The sequence below is a fragment of the Stigmatopora argus genome, chromosome 7 (assembly GCF_051989625.1).
Source record: "Stigmatopora argus isolate UIUO_Sarg chromosome 7, RoL_Sarg_1.0, whole genome shotgun sequence".
Classification (NCBI taxonomy): Eukaryota; Metazoa; Chordata; class Actinopteri; order Syngnathiformes; family Syngnathidae; genus Stigmatopora; species Stigmatopora argus.
The window spans coordinates 6,566,859-6,585,508 of NC_135393.1; the positions used below are offsets into that span (position 1 = coordinate 6,566,859).

At 37.1% G+C, this 18,650-nt stretch overlaps 1 protein-coding gene across 4 annotated transcripts in view; it reads right to left on the reverse strand.

Moving 5' to 3' along the window:
- LOC144077399 (endonuclease V-like) overlaps window positions 1–18,249 on the reverse strand; it is a 61,097-nt gene extending 42,848 nt beyond the window's left edge. For 3 of the 4 annotated variants that reach the window (XR_013301014.1, XM_077605117.1, XM_077605118.1), the window contains exons 1-7: window positions 18,159–18,249; window positions 17,802–17,973; window positions 13,387–13,521; window positions 12,225–12,264; window positions 11,584–11,696; window positions 8,491–8,559; window positions 7,702–7,830 (exon numbers count right to left, since the gene is read on the reverse strand). Coding sequence is in view for 3 of the 4 variants with exons in the window: in XM_077605117.1 (XP_077461243.1) it covers window positions 7,702–7,830; window positions 8,491–8,559; window positions 11,584–11,696; window positions 12,225–12,264; window positions 13,387–13,521; window positions 17,802–17,973; window positions 18,159–18,196 (696 nt within the window). In the remaining variant the exon portion in view is untranslated. The remainder of the gene's footprint in view (window positions 1–7,701; window positions 7,831–8,490; window positions 8,560–11,583; window positions 11,697–12,224; window positions 12,265–13,386; window positions 13,522–17,801; window positions 17,974–18,158) is intronic. The other variant, XM_077605119.1, reaches the window with a different exon arrangement.
- Between the last annotated feature and the right edge of the window lie 401 nt (window positions 18,250–18,650).

The following is an 18,650-nucleotide window of genomic DNA, read 5'->3' on the forward strand; positions in this document are numbered from 1 at the left end:
TGGTTGTCCGAATTAACTCATTCAATGCCTTTAACGTTGACAAACAAACCAGAACTGCTTTAAAAATGAACTGTTTTTACATTAACTACACAGAAAGTTTGGCCCATTCCCACTTCGAACACAAAAAAAAATAGACCATGTCTATAAGATAACTTAGTTTTGACTGCCATTGCTCACAGGGTTTGCAAGAGGAGCTGCAGCCTATCCCAACTAGCTAAGAGCAAAAAGTGAACCATGTACTGGTTGCAGACAATATTACAAAATATCCTATAAATATATACTGTTTTCTCTGTATTATAGATTTTCACCTGTTGATGGGGCGCCTGAAACCCAACTTATGCGATAGATGGTAGTGCACCATTCCAACTTCTTCAATATGTACTATTTATCACTATATTTTAGACAGAACTTAAATAATATTCGCGTGTGCGTGAGAGGGAGATTTTGGCCTAGTATTAAAATACCTCTTGAAACAATTCTTTGTAAAGATCAATGTGTCATGTGGAGCAACTTGAAACCTAATTGTCTTCCTTGCACTGTAGCTCAGCTGAACATGAAATTGTGTTCAAACTGTTCATAACTTTTTGAGGAATTGTCCTCGGCTGCAGACAGAACAAAAGCCAGCAAAAACAGCACTCCCAGTAGGTGACTTTTAAATGAGACTGATTTATGAAATCACAAGTTATAGTAAAGACACTTCAAACTTGTGTTTTTAATCAAAGTCGACACTAAAGTGTACAAATAAATGAATGAAGTACCACATAAGGACGATGGCTGATAGATATAAGTAAATTAATGCAGGGATTTAAGTGAAAAGACTGAGAAAAGATAATTCATCCAGACAAGTCCCTGTAAAGATTTCTTTCTGGTCAATGGTGAGTCCAAAGTTACATTTCCATGAATTTCACAGCATTGATCTTATCGTCACGTTCCGAGTAATCTCTTTTTTGTTAAGTGTCTGTGGTCTCACCAATTCTAGAATTCTCCTTTTTTTTTTGTTCGAGGACTGTTTGCATGTCTGGCAGTATTGGGTGATTGTACAACTGCAGGGGTGAGAGCACAATCCAAAATATGCAAGCTATGTGGCTCTGAATTATTCAGAAAGTGACAGAAAAAGAAAGCAACGAAAGGATGGATGAAAGTGACTAGATGGATGGATGGATGAATGAAGCACATTCATGTGAACAGAAGATGAATCAGTCGGTTATGGAAATGTAGGTGAGTCAACAAAGAAAACAAGCAATGCCACACAGATTTTAACCATTTAATGATGCAACGGAGGTGTACACATTGTGGAGGGTGTGGAGCCAATTCTTGAATCTCCTGCTCAAAGTGGCCATGGGGGAAAGCGATAGACAACGCTTAATTCTTAGATGAACTGAATGTATATTCACAACCAACTTGCACACTTAAAAACGCTCCTTCCCAAAACAAGCATGTTGCATTTTTCCACACCGCATGTATACGCACCCACTACGTATTCCTAACTCTCTTTCATTCCGTTCATGCAGGCATCCCATTGCCTATCACTCACATTAGAATTCCATCTGCTTTTGCAATCTGGCAGTGCAGCTGCTTTTACATTTCCTGTCTCTGCCTGACACCCGTGCTGCATGAAAACTCAAGATGGAGGCACACTAATTGCTTCTTAGCTGGGAGGTTGTAGAAAGCCAATACCCCAAAACAGCCTATTGCAAAAAAAGCCTTTCTGAGTGTGAGGGTGTCTGTTGAACAATTATGTTTAGCTACAGATAAGCAGCAGCAAGACAAAATTCAAGTAAAAGACAGTAAACAGTTTTGCTAACTTTTCAACTATTCAGTCAACCCTTAGTAGGTGATTACTGTCATGTGACAGGATATATAAATAAAGATGTACTTAGTGCAATGTACTCAGACATTGGGGAGAGGACCTGGAAATGAGATGTTCCTGTGTATCTTAAAGGGCTCCTAAGAGTCCCATTAGCAGTGGAAAAAAGGATGAATGGATTTCACCACAGAGAGGTAATGAAAAACATACTACTATCAAAATAGGATCCTATCTTTATATTTATCTTTCATGTGTTGTGTTTTTCAGGGAACCTCTTTATCGGGTAAACAAAGACAAGACATAAAAATGGAAAAAAAAAATACTATAAAGTGTAGATGTGTCATATTGTCCAGATTGTAAAACATGGTTATGAAAAACATGTAAGCAATCAGAAAGAACTGAACACTACTCCCATTATGGCTTATTAATGATTCAATTTTAAAATGTCCTGGGAGGAACCAGATATCTTCTGCAAAATATGTTTGGCTTTTTCCGCAACATCAAGTGCAAGCTCAAAAACAGAAATGCAATGATGTAGCTGCAGGAATGCTGTTATGCCATCGTCAGCCAACTCTTTATGAATATCTAATCAGACTTTTTTTGCATTTTTGCATCAGGCGATTGTTCTGAGATACCATGGCACATGCTCTGATTTATTCAATAGCATCCACGATCAATCACTAATTAAGAGATTTTCATCTCATTTCATTTCATCCCCATTTCCCAGTAGTATTCAGAAAATGTAATAAAGAGATTGTCATTCAATTATCATCCAGATAGCAAAAAAATATTTACACTAACAAACAAAACCAACTAAATTAAACTAATAGCTTAATGTAAAGAAACTCATTTGTTTGGCCGAGTGAGCTAATAATGGAAGCATTCAGGCAGAATTTTAACAGCTTGGCGAGAACTGAATTCAATATTATGGAACACAGACATGTTTTGGTCCATTAGGTTCCATGCAATTAAAATCATTTCTGTATTTTAAAAACAAATACACTTATCAAAATCATATAATAGATTCATGTTTAATTTGTTTATATGCACTGATACAAAATTATCAACTCATACAATAAAAAAATATTTTTGGAGTAATAAATATTTGTGTTTAATGTTGCTATATTTATTTATTTTTCAGTGTATGTCTTAGTCTGTCTGTCATTGGTACAAACGTAGGTTTGAGAAGGGAAAACCTGGAAAATAAACAATGGACTTGCATTGCATAAGCATCCTCCACTTCCGTTTATTTTCTCTTGGGCATTCTTGAGAGAAATACGAGATAGAGATGTGTGCTAGAATCTCAAGCAGTGTTAGGGATTCTGCTGCAGTGTGAATTCACCCAACCTTCACTGCGGGTTTTCACCATAAAGTCATTTCCCCTTTAATCTGTTTTCTCACTCAGTCCCTTGTTGGGCCGAATGTAAGTGTTAGTTCGGGATATGAGCTGAGCGGCAAAATTATGTGTGTGTGATCAATTAACAACTCATACAGTGGTATTAAATTTGAGTATCCCTGACAGTTTTGATTATTTTTATTATAAGTCATTAGGTGTTTGAATCAGCAACCTCCTTTTTATATAATTAAAAAATCATGTATGGTGAAATATTTCGGAGGTAAAACTAACCAACTGAAGATAAGTATAGGTACATCAAAAACAAAATTACGCCGGTGCAAAAATTCGGTTACTTTATATATATATATATATATATATATATATATATATATATATATATATATATATATATATATATATATATATATATATATATATATATATATATATATATATATATACATACATACATACATATACAAATCTATCTCTATCTCTATCTCTATCTCTATCTCTATCTCTATCTCTATCTCTATCTCTATCTCTATCTCTATCTCTATCTCTATCTCTATCTCTATCTCTATCTCTATCTCTATCTCTATCTCTATCTCTATCTCTATCTCTATCTCTATCTCTATCTCTATCTCTATCTCTATCTCTATCTCCATCTCGATCTCCATCTCATAGCACTATGGCTTTTTCGAAGAAATGTGAAAAGAAAAGTGAATTTTTAAAAATCCAAGGTATACCTGTACATTTACCTCAACTAAAGAGATGCTTAAGGAGAGGGTGAAGGACTAGCTCCAAAATGGCCCTGAATCAAGGTCTGAATGCAATTGAAAACAGAGATGCCCTAACAAGCAATCCGATACACTTAGTGTATATAAGGCAAACATTTTTAAGTCAATAAGAATCAGTGTTTTGAAATGATACAAATAGTGGAGCTCATGTTGATGCGTAACCGCCAAGACGAAACCAAAGCACTCAGTTTGTCATAATACACTTAAGAATCTGCGTGCGTGTGCAACTCAATCAAACCAATTGAGTGTGCACATGCCTACATGCAACTGAATATCCAGCTCATGTGACTGGCTACACACACACACCAAAATTGTCTTCAATTCTTTGTCTGACTAACATCTTTTGCCACCACAATTTATAAGACACATGGGCTATCAAATAAAAATAATCACAAAAACTATGCAAGTTGTTGACAACCATATAGACAATCCAGAATGTTTGTGACACTAGGATGTCAAATGAAGACTTAGTGAGCGTTTAATTAAATGATTTATATATTTTTATATACTTATATATATATATATATATATATATATATGTATATATATATGTATATATATATATATATATATATATATATATATATATATATATATGTATATATATATATATATATATATATATATATATATATATATATATATATATATATATATATATATATATATACACTTATTTATATACATACATACATATATATATATATACTTATTTATATACATACATATATATTTTACATGGCCTGACTGTCTTTTCTTACCATTGCTAAATACGCCTCCAATATCCTCCCACCAGCTAAACAAATCAAGATTATAGCTTTTATGAACACTGATATACGGGGAGAGATGCGTTAGCTACTGTTGCTGATTTTAAAACGCGTGAGCAAGTGAGATTTCAATGCAATGGGAAGTAAGTGATGCTGTTATGTGTAGGAACACAGCACAGCCTACTGGAGCCAGTTGGGCAAAGATAAAACAGGATTGAGGGATGAGATCACGTCAACAAAACATGTTTGTGCCTCCTACCAAAAAACGTGGGTGTAGTAATAAGACCAGATGAGATCAATGCAATATCTTATTTGACAGCACTCATGAGAGATGTAAAACAAACACTAGTCATCAGTACTCTCATATTAGTCATCAGCGTCTGTAAAGAGGAGTATTAAATGAGATCTAGACCATTCCCAACCTATTGCAATAATCTTACTCTCCACCACAGGGAAACTAGTCATCTCCCATACCTCCAAGTATCAAATGTATAATAATAAAATTAAATTGAACTTAGTGGTCACGAAAACTGACTTGACAAAATATACTTGTTGTTTTACCTAAATGCACTTGAATCTAAAGCAGGGGTAGGGAACCTATGGCTCGGGAGCCACATATGGCTCTTTTGATGGGTGCATATGGCTCTCCACTAACCTGTGAGGTAAACTATGGAAACTGCTGGTGAGAAAGCGCAGGAATAGGAGCGTTATGTTCGTACTATGGCATTGACACTACCCCAGCTCCTTATAATCATTTTTTTTTCATTACACTCTTTTGCATGGATTTTCTCATTGATACTCATTGATTAGCAACAACGTAACAATGTTGTCAAAAGAATTCAAAGACTTTTTGTACTTTAAAAGTGGTGAAGTGACTAAAAAAGGCACACATTTTCATGTATGTTGACTTTTAAATTCGGAGCATGGCTCTCAAGGATTAACATTTAAAAAATATGAATTGTTTATGGCTCTTTCCATCAAAAAGGTTCCCGACCCCTGATCTAAAGCAATACCAGCTTTTACCATAATCTGACCAGCCTAACCATCCCTCAAAAAATCCCTCAATGACTAATGTTACAAGTTTCAAGTTTAATATGATGGATTAGGAAAGTATTTTTACTTTGTTAAGAGCCATAAAAAGTTAAAAATAGTTTTTAAAAAATTAATTTCAGAAGTTTAGGAATGGTCCTTGAAGAAAATGAACATACGTAATAGGCCCAATTTTCTCATTCCTTTTTTGCTTGTCCTATGGTGCATTTAAATCTTGTCTTACTTTTTCTTTTCTTTTTTTCCCTTATTCTCAACAACCTTCATGTCTATCCTACCCTTTTTTTAAATCCTGTTTTTGCATGAATCTGTAAAATCAAACCTGTCATGAAATGGCTGCTTTATTTTTAGGACCTTGGCAGGTATCTGTGTCTTGGCAAAACAAATATTATATACCCAATTAAAATTTGGTTAATTTTAATTTGCAAGTTTATTTCAAATATGACAAAATTTTAAGATTATGGTGAGCTTGTAACATTAAAACACAATATTAACATTTTTTGGCCCTGCAAAATATGTGTCGCAATTGCCGGCATTCGGCAGCAAGACCGAGCTATTCAGAAGACAAGTTCACGTTCACAAGAAAAGATTCTGGAGAAAACTGAATTTTTAATACAGTGGTCCTTTGACCTGTGTTTGATAGAACCCCAGGGGTTCACTGAGCCAGTCTGTACGTCACCCCACAAGCCTCCATCAATGAAACTTTCTAGTTCTCGTCAATCCTAGTTGCCCCCGGGCATCAACAGTCCTTTGTACGCTACTGTCTCAGAGGTTCAGCAGAAGGCAAGACACACGCAGTGTGAGTGGGTGTGCGTGCATGTGAGCCCTTCCATCCACAAATCTTTTTTTCACTGCATTTAGCAGGGCACAGCACAACGTCAACCAAAGCTATTTATTGTAAAATAACAGCCCATTAATTTATTTTAAACATGGGTGCAGCTTCAGTGTCACTTTGACATCAGACAGCCCATCCATGACAAGAGGATTTAGCAGACTGATTTCAGTGGGCTAACAATAGCAATGTGACTTCTAAAATGTTGAAATCTAGACTGTGACTGCCCAAGGACACTGGAAAAGTACATATAAGTAAATATTAAGATTTGGGTTTGGTTAATGGAAAATTATAACTATTTTGAGTAACTAAATTTTTTTTCTTAAGCGAAATTTGTTCAAGAGATTTGAAAAGCTTCCACACTCCCGTTCAAATACTCGCTTTTTGTCTTATATATTTTACATTTGTCCCCAAAAAAGAAAACATTTCAGGAAGATTTCCTATTGTGGTGCTATTTGTAATGTACGAACATTAGTAGATACGACATAATGCGTGTGACAAGGATGTCGGCAGATGCACAATACCATCACCAGACAATCCTAAGATTAACAAAGAAAAAAAAAACTTTAATAGATTTGAGGGCTGTGCTTTTTTTTCAAAAATCTCAAAATCTAAAAAGTAACAGCGCATGTTTTGACATCAACAAAAAAATAAACCTTATGAGAATCTTTAAGAATGGATCAATGAGACTAGAGCAATAAAACGGACTATGTGAAAAAACAAGTTAGAAAAATGCTTTTTGTGTTGTCTATTTTTCTGGCCTTATTTTCATGAATGAAATATCCAATTTGTTGTAAAAATGATAGTCAGACCAAGTTGAAAGGCAACACTAAAATGTATGTGAAGTAAATTTTTGCTGCGATCTAGTTAAGATTTTTGAATGAAATTCATGTTTTGTTTGCTTTGTGTTCTAATTTGTAAAACAAATAAAATGAAAAATCTCATTTTACTTATTCTAATCACAATTTTGCTATTGTGAATGTACATATGAAACATCCGTGTTTCTTTCAAACCGCTGGTTTCATGCTACTTGCTGTTTGAGCAAACAAGCATCACTCACATCAAAAATCACATTAACCAAGTAAAACAAAAGTATCTTTAATTGTTAGTACCTGTCTGATTGGCTCTGGAACTCTGAAGCGGCTGCAGGAGTGTGTCAGCTTAACAGCTGTATCCAGACTGATCTTATGGCCAACTGACACATAGACTGGCTTGGTGCTCTTGTCCGAAGTACGTAATGCCTGTATATAGAGTTGAGTGGATGTCAATGGGTTAAAAAAACACTATTTTCAGTACATATGAATCAAAGATGTTTAAAAAAAATAGATTTGGTAATATATTGCGATATTACATTGCACTATTCTCGTTTCAATTCAAAATCCATCTGGATTGGTCTTTACACATGTTTTTGGTGGAAATAAACAATAGGTGGCTGCATTTTCACTCCCGTCCAGTAGTTGGCAGCAGCAGGCCACTGTGCCTTGCAATCTGCCAAAATAGGAACTGCATAAAGTAGTCTGCTCAGATAGTATTTGTGGTTGGGCGCACAAGGGCATACCTGTCAACCTCTGCCGATAACTGCCCTTATAAATGATTATTGATTCCCCTTACAAACCCCAAAAAAACCTTACAAACACCGTACGAGGTACGGTGTTTGTAAAGTAGGTATGCAAGGGTGCAGTTTTACAGTTCAAGTGTCATATCAAATTTTACTGCCCAGACAAAGAAAAAAAACGTGTTCTACTTCACTTGAATGCTTTCATTTATTTTCTGTACCACTTATTCTAACAAGGGTCGGGGTGGGTGCTTAATCAGGATCGAATCGTGAAAAGTGAATCATGATCGAATCATTTCGCCAGATATGAGATATGAAGTATTATTTGTAAATCTGTCATCTGCACCTTTCCAAGCACTTTTCCAGAGGTTGCTATAAGTGGAAAACTGTCTCCTCCTTTCTGCAGCGCTGATATCTACAAAAGCAAAGAAGATAAAAAGGAGTGAGAAACATATTTCTTTTTCTTCAAAAATGCCATCCAATGTGTAGAAAGTTGAACTAATTTGGTCTCTTGTGTCATTTCAATTTTTGAATGTTTTGAAACCAACATCTCTTTGGAAATAAATTGAGCTTGTTCTTTGTGAAGGGGATATGCTCATAAAATTACAATCATTTTTCAGTCATTCATTTTCTTTGAATGATATACTGGTTTGTTATGAACAAACCAAAAAAAGATAGATCATCTGTGAAGGTTGCTCAAATGGAATAGAGCCATAAAACTGACAGAAAATACATGATGTACAAAATGTCTTGGAAAACAAACAGTGAAGTATGTGAGCATTTCTGATTCTTGGAAAGGTTCACACTTTAAAACGAATTCAAGGAGCCATTTAGTTTAGTTGTCCTGGCAACATAAAAGAGTCAACAATTGGCCATTGCATAAAATATAACATGCATTTTTCAGGAATTCTTATTAAAGTAGAGACTGCTAATTAAAAACAATGCCTATGAGTCTTATCAATGCCATGTCGTTAGAACATGTGATGTCAGATGTAATTATGTAGAAAGATGTTGGTTGGTGTACTCTGCATTATGAGGCAAAATTATGAATGAAACCTCCATGATGGATGGGATTTCAACTCATGTATTACTATTCAAAGCAAAGTGAAGAGACATTGATACAGGTTTGATGGGGAGGGGTGGGGGGTCTGTGTTCTTTGCGAATTAGGCGAGGTTTGAGTATATTTTTCCTCCCGTACTGTGTAGGTAGTGCAATTTCTATGAAGGCAGGAAATGACACAAACTAAGCAAGTCCTCAACAGTATATGAGTAATGGTGTAAGAAAAAGAGAACAATTGCAATTTTAAGGGTTACACTTTCAGTTTTCCAATTTAATACTTCCACCCCCAATGCTGCTCCAAGAAACAGTTATAAATCTAAAGAATCAAAACTCATTCATTCATTCATTTTCTGAACTGCTAGGGTTGCAGGGGGTGCTGGAGCCTATCCCAGCTGACTTCAGGCTAGAGGCGCGTGATACCCTGAATCGGTGGCCAGCCAATTGCAGGGCACGAGGAGACGGAAAACCATTCACGCTCACACTCATACCTAGGGGCAATTAAGAGTGTCCAATCAGTCTACCATGCATGTTTTTGGAATGTGGGTGGAAATCCAGAGTGTCTGGAGAAAACCCACGCAGGATTTAACCCAGGACCCAAGAGCTGTGAGGCCAACGCGCTAAACACTGGGCCGAAGAATCAAAACTTCTGATCAAAACTAATGTTACAAAAATATTGCATTTTTTGTTAAAACGACACTAATCCGATCACTAGACTCAAAAAGAAAAGAAGAAAAATGAAGCAAAACCAAATGCATCTGGTACAGTAAATGCCTCTCTTTGCTTAAACACAAAACACAATTTAGAAGTCTTTTGTTACTGCAAACTAGCTCAATAGGCTCGTTTGATCAATACGTTACAAGATCCATTCAGGGAATGCAAGAACCCAAAACAACCTAAATTTACAATGGTTGGTTGGCATTTGCACTCAGTAGCAATTATAATCCCCGGCCAAAGGAGAGAGAGAAATTATGTCTTTGGGAAGATGGATAGATCAACACAACAGACTTTGCTGCCAAAGGGCTGTTATAGCACCATTACTCCCCAAAGAAAATTAAGCATTAGGGAGTAATAACTTTAACCTTCGACACCATGTTTTCTAATTCTTAACATCTGCCTTAAGGAAAATGTTAGGATCTTAAAAAATAAAAAGGCAAACATTCACTTTCTATTTTTTTTAAAATTTTGAGTCTAAACTATTATGGTATGCCAATTCCTTTACTAAATTTCACCATTAAAACAAACATGTGTAATAACTTAGACTACAAAATATTAAAATATATTTTTTCTTTCTTTCTACACCACGCTTGCTGTTTGTGTTGCATTGTCGTGTGTCCTAGACAAATTATTTTGAATCTTGTTAAAGTGAGTGTAAATTAATAACACAGAAGCAATTTACAGTCTGTGTTTTGAAAGTGTGTGCACGTGCGTATTTAATCAAATCACAAGGAATATTATAATTGAACTGTGATTGGCTGACGAGTGGTGAACAATTTAGTTATACTCTAATTCTCGATCAGTCAGCTGGGATAGGCACTGGCTCACCTTGGGCCTGAATGAATTTCAAGCAGTTCATATAGCAACTGCATATGGATAACAAGATTCATACCTTTGGTTGAGTTTGGTAAACTACCGTATTTTCACGACTATACAGCACATCGTATTCTTAGCCGCAGTGTCAGTAACGAGGGCTATTTCTGTATTTTAAACACACAAAGGACGCACCGTTTTTATAGACGCAGCCAGGCATGGCATATATATATTATATATGGATGAATAACAACCTTCTACATACCCTAAATAGGGTCGGTGCTATACAAGAGTCGAATCAACTATTGACTATGCTCATTACAGAATAATTTAGAGCAGAGAAGAACAATTTAGCAAATCCTGGACATTTTTTGCAAAAGACGAGGCTGAAATGTACTGTCAAGTTGGAAGTTTCATGCAGTTTTTCATTTTCATGGACATGCAGGTTTCTTCTTCGTTAGTGCAAATTAAAGAAACAAAAATATGCCACTTTTACATTTTTGCTTTAGATTGTTGTTGTGTAAACATGGTCTAATTATTGTAATTTGAATATAAGTCAAGCAACCTTTTAATAGAGACAAATGAGGTTATTCAAATATTTAAGAAATAAACTCAGTGCACAGAAATTATATGGTGGAACGATACTGGTACAAGAATAACAATGGTTGCATGCATCCAATCTAGTATTCATTTAAGATGCATTATAAGTTAGTTCACTGGCCTCATTCAGAAGATTCCACATGATTTCTTCTCCAAAATCAGAAAAACAAGTTAGCACGCTTTTTATCTTTTATATGCAGGAGGTTTGGGAAAGACAGCAGCACGACTCAAAGGAAAAAAATCAGAATTTACCTGCGACAGGTGTTCTTCATTTCTGTAAACTCCCTGGACTTGGAGAAGGTTCTTTGCAACACCCACACACGGCAAGCCTGACAGCACTCCAACGTGGCATGCAAGTCCGAATTCTACATGAGCCACACAGTAACGGCAACTATATTTGTCATCAAATTTTATATTAAGAAGACATTTTTACCATTAATGTACAAATAATTTCTGTTTTGCCACTAAGCTGTGCGATTTAATAAGTTAAGTCCATAATTCAAAGAATTAATTGTTCTTCTGCAATAACATCCAAGCCTACAAAGAGGTTAGTAATCATTCTGCTTTATCTGAGTGTCTTTGTGAGTAGATTCAAGAGAAAAGTGTGGCTCAATACAGAGAAGAATCTAGAACCATTTCAGAGTCATATCTTTTAGAGTCGTGGTCCAGACATGCATGCTAACATGGCAAGACACAAGTACTTATTGACATGCAGACCATTTGCCCATCTAATAAAAATTGAAACAAGAGCGTGTGTTCGTGTCGACACATTAAGAGTGATTCATTTGACAAAATGTTTATAATTGTTGCAATAGATCAGGAAGATTCCGAATTTGACTACATTACACATACAAATTAGCCTGAGGCTGTAGTTGTATTTAAATTTGCCTTACCTCTGTAGTGAAAGAGACCATTGCCATCCACAAACAGCACCTATCGAGACACCCAGATTTAAATTGCAACATTAACATGGTCAATTGACCTTTACTGTGCCATTTTTTTAGTATTTATTGGCATTTTTGTACCAGCCAGTCAATTTCCAGGGACCTGTCCTTGGGGCAAATCAATGAGAATGAAGGTTAATTATGTTTAGTGTGTCTATTTAAATTAGCTGACATTTCCCCCCATATTTTGCATTTTCTTAACATATACCGCTGTACCCAAGTAAACCGGCATTTAATTAATTTTTTAATCACTTGATGGTGGCAGAGTTACTTAATTGATAACTATAACGAGTGTTTATTTGGGCATTAAGCTCTGTCTCCCAGTTTCACATCCCCCATGTATTTGGTTAATTAATTATCCCTTGAAGTCCTGTCTTTGGGTTCAATTATGTTGTCATGTAATAAATAAATGATCCTCATTATTACTGCATCTCTGGGAAGAACAAATTTCAGTAGAGCTTGATTTTCACCTATGTTTGTATGTGCATAAAGCATATATATTGTATGCATATATTAACATTAAAAAAACTTCAGAATTTGCCTTGCTCCAGTAAGGAAAGAGAGGAATTGTTCATTGGAAAACACTCATCTATAAACCACACTGAACATGGATTTTCTTCTCTAAGTTATTTGGCCTTTGTCACCATATTTTAATCAAATAACAGTCACTTGCAGGCCTGGAAGGGAACAATAGCCTCTGTTTGAATAACTGTTCTAATTATAAAAGTGAATGAATATAATCTCAATAGCACTTTCTGCATGTGTTGGATCTACATGTCCATTGACGGATGATGCAACATTAGATGTTATATTTCAATATTGTCACAGGAGCCAAGGATCAAACTCAGACACCGCAGGGTAAAAGACAACCACTCTACTGCTCAACCAAACATTTTCAGCTCTCAGAAAATGTACCCAAAACTCCATCCTTCTCAACATACTTTGCTATTACGTACTTCTTTTTTCCTAGTACTGTATACTTGCCACATAACTTGGAGAGAGGACAAGACCCACCTTTATTTGTATATGAGAAACATATTTTTCTACTGTGGGAGTAATGAAGGATGACGGTCAAATGAATTCCTTTATTTTTAATAATGCATGTAATAACCTGAGGTAGAAGAGATGGCTTGTTTCTTTCAAGACGCAGAAGAGCCTCCAGTAGGAAAGGGGTTTCTCTGAAGGCCAGAAAACCAGCCACATAGGGTGCCGTCAGAGTTACCATTTGAGTGTCCTCATAGAGCAACTGCGAGGAAGCATGACGTCAGAAAGATTCCATAACTCAAGTACACCTGGAATCCCAGATTAAAAGACAATATACTAACTTGTAATAACAATTAAAAAATATTGTTGGGGGATTACTCAATTAATAAGATCTCCATTTTATAACATTTCTCATCTCATTTTCTGAACCGCTTGATCCTCACTCGGGTCGTGGGGGATGCTGGGGCCTATCCCAGCTGACTTCGGGCCAGAGGCGGGGGACACCCCGAATTGGTGGCCAGCCAATCGCAGGGCACAAGGACACAAACAACCATTCATGCTCACACTCATACCTAGGTGCAAACTAGTGTCCAAATCCGCCTACCATGCATGCCTTTGGAATGTGGGAGGAAACCAGAGTACCCGGAGAAAACCCACACAGTACATGCAGACTCCATACAGGTGAATCGACCTGGATTTGAACCCAGGACCCCGACTGTGAGGCCGACGCGCTAACCACTAAGCCGCGGGCCGTACTAGTATATAATAATATTTTTTAATTAATTTACATTGTTAGTATCAAGCGGCCCAGCCTCACAGATCTGAACTCCAGGGATCAAGCCCAGGTTTGGACCTTCTGTGTGGAGTTTGCATGCTGTACTCGGGCTTGAATGGGTTTTCTTCCGGTCATCCCACATCCCAACAACATACATTGTAAGGCTGGTTGAACACCCTAAATTGCCCCTAGATATGAATGTGAGCGTTCATGGTTGTCCATTTCCTTGTGCCCTGCAATTGGCGTGCGACCAATTAAGGTTGTCCCCTGCCTGATGCTCATAGTTGGCTGGGATAGGCTCTGGCACCTTAGTACAGGTCTCCATAATGATGGCAAAGGTTCTGGTAAAGCGTAATACTATATTTTAAATCATCAAAAAATTGCAGTGAGAACAGAGGTTTAGAAGGCTACATCTGTTCTAGAAAAAAACATGATTTTCATTTTATCCCAGCATGACTTCATGTTCTTCCCGGAACTGCGTGGGTTTTCTCTGGGTACTCCGGTTTCCTCAGATTAGTGGATGTCATAAAGAGCAACTGTGGGCCTGTGACTCCTTTGAAACATTTGTTGTGATTGAGGGCTATAATTATGACTTGCTAGTAATCATGCATTTTGAAAAAATATATGTTTTCAGTAATAATCATATTCATAGGGGGTTCTTTGTTAAACACAAACTGAATTTTACTGAAAAACATTTCAGTTGAGGAGCACCTGAAGAGTGAACCACCAACTTACAAAATTAATTTGTTCTGAAGGTGGTTTCATAACTAGGATTTTTTTTGTAAGTAAAGACGCATTTTAGAATTAAAAGCTTTAATTTGTTCCAAACATTCGAAGATCCCAATACTTCCCTTGAAACGCTTTCAAAATGATAAAAGTATTTTGTAAAAAAGATATGCAAAACACACAAAAGAACATTATTTGTTTAGTTAACCTGTAGATTTCATATGTAGAGACATTCGTAAGTAGAGGTACCTGTGTACTTTAAAAAAATATATATATATACATCCGTTAACTTGTCGTATTTATGTATTACTAGGGTGAGGAAATCTAACATTTATATTTGGTTTTATCGTCAAATCCCATTATTCGTTCTTCAGTTATCTTGAACACAGACGAACAGAAATGTTTAAATAACTTATAAAAAAATTAAATACGTTCTACTTTCCAATGGCTTGACTTAGTGAAAATAGTAGCAGTAGTATAAAGTAAAATAAATAATTAAAAAAATGTCCATATTAATTACGGAAATAAAATTTATGTTAAATTAATGAGGGCCTGAACGTTACTAAAGCCTGTTCACAAATTGTCAGAAAGCCTCAGTAGGCTTGTTAACCTGACAGAGTCTGTCAAAACCGAAAATCCTCGAGAAAATGGCCAGAGGACAAAAGCAGAAAACATGATTGAAGAAAATTCAGGATGTCCTCCCTGCTAACAATGTGTCGGCCAAGTTCGCAGGCGCTGAAACAGTGGGCACAAACATCATTTAAATTCCTGGAGAGAGTCCAATGAGGATCTTGCACTGGTGCTGTCAATAGGGGTTGGTAATGGGTATGATAAAGGCTTTTGATTCTGCTAACAAATGTCATACAATCAACCAGGGGCTACATTATTGAATTCAATGTTTGCAACCACAGTTTTGTGATTTACAGAGAGAGAACAAGATAAACGACTAAAAAACCTTGGCCACCAGCATGATAGTTTTTAACCTGAAACTGGCAATTATTCATTTATTTTCCGTACGCATTATACTAGTCATACTCAGCCCTACGGACAATTTAGTGTTTGGTGTTCAACCAGCCTACAATGCATGCTTTTGGGATGTGAGAGGAAACCGGAGTACCCGAAGAAAGCCCACACAGGCACAGGGAGAACATGCAAACGCCACACAGGATGGCCAGAACCTACTGAGGATTAAAACCTTGCTCTTAGAAACGTGAGGCGGACATGCTGACCACTTGTCTACCAGACCGAATAGGAAATTTTTTAAAAAATCTAATGTTTTGGAATAGGAAAAAAAGTAAACAACAAAGACAATCCGTTATTTATGACATAGAGGTGCACACCGTCTTATGACTGAGGATGCGGCTTTTGGCTACGGTATTCCATAAAAGTACTCAACTGTATACTAAACCAATTATATTCAGCTACAACCCTCCCTATTGAAAGTGCCATTCATTAACTCTGAATAAAGTCCAGATGTTCAAATAGGCTTTTGCTGTTATTTTTAGAGTCACATCATACAGCATAAGCCATGGCCACAGCGCTTCCGTGGGATCAGAAAGATCTCGGTGTTCAAAGGTATCAGTTGGGGGAAGTGTTCAAAAGAGTTTCCAAAGCATTGGATGTACAGTACCATAGAACAACCCAAAGAAAAGAATAAAAAAAATAAAAAAAAGAGTAGCGCCTGGACATATTTGGCAAAAACACACTTGAAATTGTGTATATGTATGAAATGATAATATGGTACAATAAAATGGCTGTAGAACTTTTAGGACAAAAGTCCAAAATTGTGAACAAAGTGGTGGCGTAGTCAATGAGAATTACAGAGTTTCAAAACACAGTTTTGACAAGACTTTTTAGGCTTCTGCCAAAGAAAAAAACCTCAAAAAAACACTCAAACTCAGCACAAACCCTCTATAGCAGCAACCCCCAAACTTTTTCTCACCACGGACAGGTGAAGCTCTCCCCATTTTCTCACAGACCGGTGTTTGGGGAGGGCAACAACTAAAGACAAAAGCATGAGGTGGGATTGTGAATGTACTACATCCACGACGGCAAAAAAAACAAGTCCCAAGCATAAGAGCAATTCTTTATTAGTTATATAATCAATTTTTCCTATTTCAAGCAGGAGGGCGAGACTAAAAACTTTAATATTTATTTCTCTGACAGACCAGCACTGGGTGGCTAGGGTCGCGGGAGGTGCTGGAGCCTATCTCAGCTGACTTTGGGCCAGAGGCAGGAGACACCCTGAACCGGTGGCCAGCCGATCGCAGGGCATGGGCAGACGGACAACCATTCACACTGACACCCATACCTATGTAAAATTGAGTGTCCAATCAGCCTACCACGCATGTTTTTGGAATGTGGTAGGAAACCGGAGTACCTAGAGAAAACCCATGCAGGCCCGGGGAGAACATGCAAATTCCACAAAGGGGGACCGACCTGGATTTGAATCCAGGTCCCCACAGCTGTGAGCCCTGTGTGCGGTCGATTGGTCGCCAGTCTTTTGGTCGCCGGTCTTTTGGTCGCCCGTTGTCGCGGTCGGGGCGACCAAAAGACCGGCGACAAAACAAGGTAAAAGAACACGGTCTACGCATCAATAAAAGCCAACAATGACCATGAGCAGTTTCCCTGAGCCGACGTGTGAGTGTATAAGAGTTCGCATGTACATGCGTTGTCCCTTTAAGAAGCTACGTCAGTCAGGGTCTTAACAAGTTCTCCAACAAAAAACAATAAAAGTCCGGGAAATTTTGAGCTTTTTTTAGCCTAATAATTACTAGGGCATTAAGTATGACTAAATAGTAATTCGCAGTTTGTATTTAGGGAATTTGAGCAACGATTTAAATGGTAACTTACCTTCCGGGCGACCAAAAGACCGGCGACCAAAAGACCAGCGACCAAAAGACCGGCGACCAATCGACCGGCGACCAATCGACCGGCGACCAATCGACCGTGTACCGTGAGGCCGACGTACTAAGCATTCAAGCGCCGGACCGCCCCAAATAAATTTTGGTTTAAAAAATGTGGCAGGGGTAAGAGCTCACCTCAAGATCAGGGTATCTGAGCACCACCAACTGGGAGCAGGCATTAACCTCATCATCTTTTATGAAAGACAGGTCCAGTCCAGCAACCCGTTCCAGACCGGAAAAGTCTGTGAACTTCTGCCAGTGCTCCGTATCCACCTCTACCACCTGCTTTCGGAGATGGTCCTGCTCACTGGACACAAGACACAAAACTCTGCTATGTTATGGGGAATGTTTCAATGCCATTGACGGCCATGATAGTCTAATCAGTTGAGGGATACAGTGGTTCTTGCATGTATAATGACTAGACTCAAACACCAATTATTTGGCGTGTCACTTAAAACGTAACATTATTATCATTCAAACATTCTAACTAACCTTTCCCACTGCTTGACCAACGCCGCCGTTGGAGTCATTCGTCCTCATTTGATTTCCACCTGTCCAGAAGTAAACACTTCCGTGTGTGACGTAATGACTAAACGAAACAGTCGGAAACCATTAACTGCACCAACACTACTACCTAGTGGTTGCAAAGCAAATTACATCTACTTGACAATTTATACATAACTTGCAAATAATAGTCCATATTCTGCATTTACAATTTAATTTTTATTAAAATGCGAACTCGATAAATATTACAAACTAAATAAAGAAAATGAGTAAAGTAGTAAATACAATAAAATCAACACAATCAGTGTTTATGTCATAAATTAGTCAATGTGCCCTACATTCACTATGAGTTCATCTGGATTTGTTCCATAACTGGTTAATACATTTTGCTACTTTGTAGTATATTAACATATATATTAAATAGATGAACTGAGAAAGAATATCACACATTTTTATAACCTATTTGTCCTGGATGATTTT